This window comes from Arachis hypogaea, chromosome 4, assembly GCF_003086295.3.
Source record: "Arachis hypogaea cultivar Tifrunner chromosome 4, arahy.Tifrunner.gnm2.J5K5, whole genome shotgun sequence".
Classification (NCBI taxonomy): domain Eukaryota; kingdom Viridiplantae; phylum Streptophyta; class Magnoliopsida; order Fabales; family Fabaceae; genus Arachis; species Arachis hypogaea.
Genome location: NC_092039.1, coordinates 3,293,356 through 3,300,108, shown reverse-complemented (window position 1 = coordinate 3,300,108; position 6,753 = coordinate 3,293,356). Strand labels below are relative to the sequence as shown.

The 6,753-nt window shown below is 37.2% G+C and overlaps 1 protein-coding gene across 1 annotated transcript; it reads left to right on the top strand.

The window, feature by feature from the left end:
• The first annotated feature begins 5,771 nt into the window (after positions 1–5,771).
• On the top strand, positions 5,772–6,464 carry LOC140184521 (secreted RxLR effector protein 161-like). The gene has a single exon (XM_072236287.1). It carries the CDS (start codon positions 5,772–5,774, stop codon positions 6,462–6,464), a length of 693 nt encoding a protein of 230 aa, XP_072092388.1.
• Positions 6,465–6,753: the final 289 nt, after the last annotated feature.

Here is a 6,753-nt window from a genome sequence, read left to right as displayed (position 1 = left end):
ATATTAAAATAATATATATTGATATCGAAAAATTAATAATAAAATATAACTATAATTGTTAATAAAAATTTGGTAAAATCACAATTTAATAATTAAAAAATTATTGAAGGGTATCTTAGAAAAAAATAATTTAATTATCAAATTTTTTTAAAAATATTTTGATAACAATACAATTTAATCAATAAAAAATAATTTATTAAAAGATATTTTAGTAAGCAAAATTTAATGACAAAAATAAATTTTTTGCTAAAGAGTATTTTTGTAAAAAATAATTTATTTTTTCTTAAAAAATGATAAAGTTAACATTAGTTAACACACAAAAAATTAAAATGAATTAAAGAAAAAAATTTTAAAAGTTATAAGGGAGGGGAATTGTAACACCTTAACTTTTAGTACCTCCTTATCGCACTAAAAGCAAGGCGTTACTAACCTAGTACCTTTTATTATCTATGTAATATTGAGCCTTTATGCATAAATATGTCGATGGTTTTTGCTAAAACTTATAATCTTTCCAACAACAACAAACAACACATATTCACATACTTAATATTGATAATACGTTGTAGTATTATATACAAAAGCAATTACAGAATCTACCCCTCTGAATAAAACTCTAACTAATGAGGCGAGGGGAAAACAAATTCTAACAACTCAATTCGTAAACATATTCCTCTGTACTCTCACCGCTTCACAATAAGCCTTCGCACCTATAGTTGAAAGGGGTGGAGATAAGGAGTAAGAACTGGGGAGTTCTTAGTAGGGTTGGGGTGTATAGTTATATCCATTTTATATATACTTGGTCAGCAATAACAGTCAACAAAGTACGACCCAATTCAACAATTATAGAACACAGAATCCAATCACAAGCACACACAATCATAGAAAACACACTCACAATATGCGCAAACAAGTATGATGCATGTCTATCCCTAGTGTAGGTAATGAGCTCATCTGTCGATTTCGACCCATTCCCGACATAACTCAGCAACCTTTGTCTGAGTTTGGTTTCCAGTGTCATAATCTCTGTAAGCAATCTCTATCTTACAGGTGCGACTCTTTTGAGCCGATGTATGCAAACATAATATTTGTAAGCAACCTCTGTCTTACAGGTGAGGCTCTCTCTGGCCAATGTATATATCGATAACCTCTGTAAGCAACCTTTGTCTTACAGGTGTGACCATCCCCTGGATTGGCCGATGTATTTCTGGAAATCAAATCTCGGTGGACTCACCACCATATTTCTGCTCGTTTTTAGCAAGTAGACAATTATCTCAACTCGTTCTTTCTTTCTTTTCTTTTCTGTTCTTTTTCTTTTAAAACCAAAACCACCTCTTTATGACATTCTTCAGAACCTTTAAAACAATTCCACTTAAACTAATTTTTCTTTCAAAAGACAAAGAGAAATCATTTACTAGTTAAACCCCTCGGCAAAGGCTCTAAACTTTAGGGGAGCAACAACCAATCTCATTTTCTTAAGTTCATTAGAAATCCTTAACAACCATTGTTTTCTTAAATTGAGTTAATCAAATAAAGTTTCTAAATCAAATCAAAATCAAACCATACAAATCGGAGGTTCCAAACTGTTACTTGATGTACTAGCTTAGCAATTAGTTAATTGATTCATTAGTTGTAGCAACAAGTTGGTTAGACAAGTAGCCTATAACAGAATTTTTAGTTAGCTCCTAATTATTCTAACTCAGTTGGTTAGATGAACAATATATATATCTGATTGGTGTAACAGTGTAAAGTGTGATTCATCATTCAGTACACTGAGAAAACAAGAACTCTCATTTCTTCTCTCTGTTTCCACTACTGCTCTGTTCTCACACTCCCCTTGTGCACCTTCAACATGGTGCGGTGAGCGTGGAACCCAAAGAGGTGAGAATAGAAGGAACAGCGATTGAGGAAAGAGAAGCTCAGAATTCAAATCGAAGCACACATCAAGTGCACGATCTGAAACCTAGTGATGGATCCAACTCAAAATTCAGAGCAATTCCGAATTAACCAAGGCAATTCCTTCCAAGGCCTCGATCCTCAAGGTATCCGGCGTTCTTGAACCAGATATCATCGATTCAGGCTCACCTCAATAGGAATGGCAGCAACCCTAGCCAAGATTCATCGAGCCACTTCTACCTTTATCCTTCCGAAAATACTGGTATTCCCCTCATCTCTACCATTCTTGATGGCAAGAATTACAGTAGTTGGAGCAATGCGATGTTGTTAGCCCTAAAATCGAAAAACAAGCTGAAATTTGTTTATGGAAGTTTAAAGAAACCTGATAAGAATGATCCATTGTTTGAACTGTGGAATAGATGTAATACATATGTCTTAGCCTGGATTAAAATCTCGCTGAACCCTGAAATCACCCGAAGCGTGATGTGGAACAAGGTTGCATATGAGCTATAGGAGGACTTGAAACACAGGTACCATGAGGGTGATAGATTTTGAATTGCAGAACTGCATGAGGAGCTATACGGAACAAGACAAGGAGAAATGAGCGTGACATAATACTTCACAAAACTGAAGTCACTGTGGGAAGAATTTGATGATTTCATGCCAATTCCACCCTGCAATTGTGAATCTGTGTGTACTTGTGGATTAGAAGAAATGCGAAAACATAGAATGGAATATCATGCAACTAGATTCCTAAGAGGACTTAATGAACAGTTTTGCGAATGTTAGAGCTCAGGTCATGCTAATGGAGCCACTGCCAGATTTAAAGGCTGTGTTTTCCATGATGACTAGACAAGAAAGGTAAAACCAGACCATGGATGATACCATAGACCCCAAGATCTTATTACACTCTACCAATTCCTTCAACACTGCTGAGACCTCACAAGGCAGAGGGAGAGGAAAAGGTAGAGGAGGTAGATTTCAAGACTCTGGGAGAGGACAAACGGAAAGAGGTAGAATGCAGTGTTCATACTATAGTAAAGGAGGCCACACAGTGGAAGTATGTTACAAGAAACATGGTTTTCCCCCTCATCTTAAACAGAAAAATCTGAATTCGAACGGAGGTTTGGGAGCAGTGAATTTCAATGCTGAAGTAAATGGCGATGGCATTGACGATTATGGCTGTGTGGAAAAAAATGGAACTTCCAATGTTGACTTTACTCCAGAGCAGAAATCAGCCCTACTAGCTTTACTCAACAGGGGAGAGGCAAAGCAGATCCACAATGCTAACCAAATCAAAACCCTGGAACAAGTACCTCATCAAGGTAACTTAGTGCATATCATGTATTTTAAGTCAAGTGTGTTGGCTTTAAACATTTCTGCATCAAAACATGATTTTTGGATAATAAATACAAGAGCTACTGTTCACGTATCATATTGCCTAGAAGATTTTCAAACTCATTTCAAGATAGCTCCTATAGTCATTCGGTTGCCTAATGGTGCACAAACCATTAGCAATATAGCTGGAACTATCAAATTTTCAAACAAACTGTACCTCATAAATGCATTATATGTCCCATCTTTCAATTTCAAATTGATATCAGTATCAAAAGCCACAAAACATTTGCATTGTAAAATGAGTTTTACTGATGACGATTGTGAGATATAGAATTTACTCTCGAAGAAGACGATTGGAGCAACTAGAGTGTGTGGTGGCCTTTATACCTTGAACTATGATGCTGTGTGATCAGAAATTACACAGGTATCAAATAAAATTCATGTAGACATGCCAATACTGAATATTTCAAACACAAAATTATGGCATTTTAGGTTAGGCCATGCACCATTTCATAGAATGAAAGAAATGAAGAAAATTTTTAGATTCATTTATTGTGACACTGATGTACAGCCTTGTGACTCATGTCACCTAGCAAGGCAAAAGAGATTATCATTCAATAATAGTAGCACAGTTTCATTAACTTCTTTTGATTTAATTCATGTCGATGTTTGGGGCCCGCTGGCCATTCCCTCTACGGGAGGACATAGATATTTCTTAACCATAGTGGACGATAAAACAAGGTTTACTTTGGTATTTTTCATGAAAAACAAAACTGAAGTTGCTAATCTCATTAAATTCTTTGTAAATTTTGTTTAAACACAGTACGACAGCAAAATCAGATGTATAAGGTCCGATAATGGAACTGAATTTTTGATGCACTCTTTCTTCAATGAAACTGGTATATTACACCAAAGATCATGTGTTGAAACTCCTCAACAAAATGGTATTGTTGAACAGAAACATCAACACATTCTTGAAATAACTAGAGCAATTTTCTTTCACTCAAATGTCCCCAAGTGTTTTTGACAATATGCAGTTTCATATTCAGTTCACATCATGAATATATTACCATCAAATTTTTTGAACAATTTATCACCTTATCAAGCTTTGCATAACTCTTTACCTGACATATTTCATTTAATGGTTTTTGGGTGTTTGGCATATGCCAGTACACTCTAAGCAAATCGAAAGAAACTGGATCCAAGATCCAGAAGGTGTGCATTTTTGGGTTTCAGGGAGGGTACCAAGGGATATCTCTTAATTGATCTAAAGACTAGAGAGATCTTTATTTCAAGAGATTTGTCCTTCTATGAAGATCATTTTCCATACTTAAGCACACACCCTGACCAAAGCACACATACTGCATCTTCTATTCGGTTCAAAACTAACCCCTTTGCATATGACATCATTCTTCAAACTCACATAGCACACACTAATCATCAAGCATCACATGCATCCCGCTCACACACTAAGACTTCCAACAATAATAATGATGCCCCACAAAATTTCAATTCAACACATACACCAATTCAATCTCCATCACCTAATCAAACAAATATGCAACAAAATCACACACCTGCACCTCAACATGCATCAGCACTGCCCCTGTTAAGAAAATCAACAAGAATTCGCAGAGCACCATCACATTTGCAAGACTATCATTGTCTAAATGCTACCATTCCTCGGCTTCCACTCCGAAAATCTGAAAGGTACCCTTTATCGAATTATTTGTCATATGACAAATTTTCTGCATCACATACAACATATTCTCTAGCCATATCTTATAACATTAAATCCAAGCACTACAGTGAAGCAATTACTCAATCTTGTTGGGTTGATGCTATTAAGAATGAACTCTAAGATCTTGAGCAAAGTCAAACTTGGAAGCTCACTTCACTTCCACCCGGCAAGAAGGCAATTGGCAACAAGTGGGTTTTCAAAGTGAAATACAACCCTGATGGCAGCATTGAACGCTACAAGGCACGATTAGTGGCAAAGGGATTCACCCAAGTCCCTGGGATTAATTATCGGGACACATTTATCCCTGTGATGAAGCTGGGTAGCTTGAGAGTTGTCTTGGCTGTGGCTGCGGCAAAGGGATGGTTCCTCAAGCAAATTGATGTCAATACCGCATTCTTGCATGGCTATTTGGATGAGGAGGTGTACATGAAACTACCTCAAGGGTTGGACGTCAAAGCTGGCCAAGTGTGCAAGCTTGAAAAGTCGCTTTATAGTCTAAAACAAGCAAGTCGACAGTGGAATACAAAGCTAAAATCTGTTCTGGTTGAGTTGGGTTTTGTTCAGTCAAAGGCTGATTATAGTTTGTTTACTAAGCAAACTGAATTTGGATTCACTGCATTATTGGTTTACGTTAACGATTTGATATTGGCTGAAAATGATTTGGGAGAAATTAATGCTGTCAAAACAGTCTTGGATGATAGGTTCAAAATCAAGGACAATGGAGATTTGAATTTTTTTTATTGGGATGGAGGTTGCGCGATCAAAAGAGGGCATTCTTCTTAATCAAAGAAAGTATGCTATGGACATCTTGAAGGATGCTGGTTTTGAGAACTGCAAGCTTGCTTCTACTCCTATGGACTATAGTACTAAACTCAGCAAAACTGAAGGCGTTCCCCTCTCAGATTCTACAGAATATCGAAGGTTAGTTGGCAAATTGCTCTATTTGACCAACACCTGGCCTGACATTAGCTTTGCCATTAGAAAGTTGAGTCAATACCTTGACCACCCCACTACTTCTCACCTCAGTGCTGTCCATCGAATCCTCAGATACATCAAAGCTTCACCTGCCACTGGCATAATGTTCTCGGCCACCTCTGATCTCTATGTCACTGGATTTGCTGATTCCGATTGGGCAGCATGTCCTGATTCAATAAGATCTGTGATAGCCTACTGCTTCTACATCGGTACTGCCCTGGTTTCATGGAAGAGAAAAAAGCAAGTGACAGTTGCTTGTAGTTCAACCGAAGCTGAATATCGAGCGCTTGCCGCTGCTACTAAGGAGGTTATTTGGCTCAGTTTCATTTTGAAGGACTTGGGAATGCCTCTCACTAAGCCCATTAGCACCTACTGTGATAGCCAATCTGCAATTCACATCGCCTCCAACCCGGTGTTCCACGAGCGCACGAAGCATATAAAGGCCGATTGTCACATTTTACGCGACAAGTTCCAAGAAGGTCTTATTCATCTTCTTCCCATCTCTACCATTGAATAGGTTGCGGACATCTTAACCAAACCGCTGCCTCCGTCTATGTTCTCCACACTCTTTGGCAAGTTAGGACTGGTCAACTTACACACTCCTAACTTAAGGGAGGGTGTTACTTGATGTACTAACTTAGTAATTAGTTAATTGATTCATTAGTTGTAGCAACAAGTTAGTTAGACAAGTAGCCTATAACAGAATTTTTAGTTAGCTCCTAATTATTCTAACTCAGTTGGTTAGATGAACAATATATATATCTGATTGCTATAACAGTGTAAAGTGTGGTTCATCATTCAGTACA

Bases quoted from the DNA above. Each gene is read 5' to 3' on its own strand.
- LOC140184521 (XM_072236287.1), top strand. From the start codon at position 5,772: ATGGACATCTTGAAGGATGCTGGTTTTGAGAACTGCAAGCTTGCTTCT.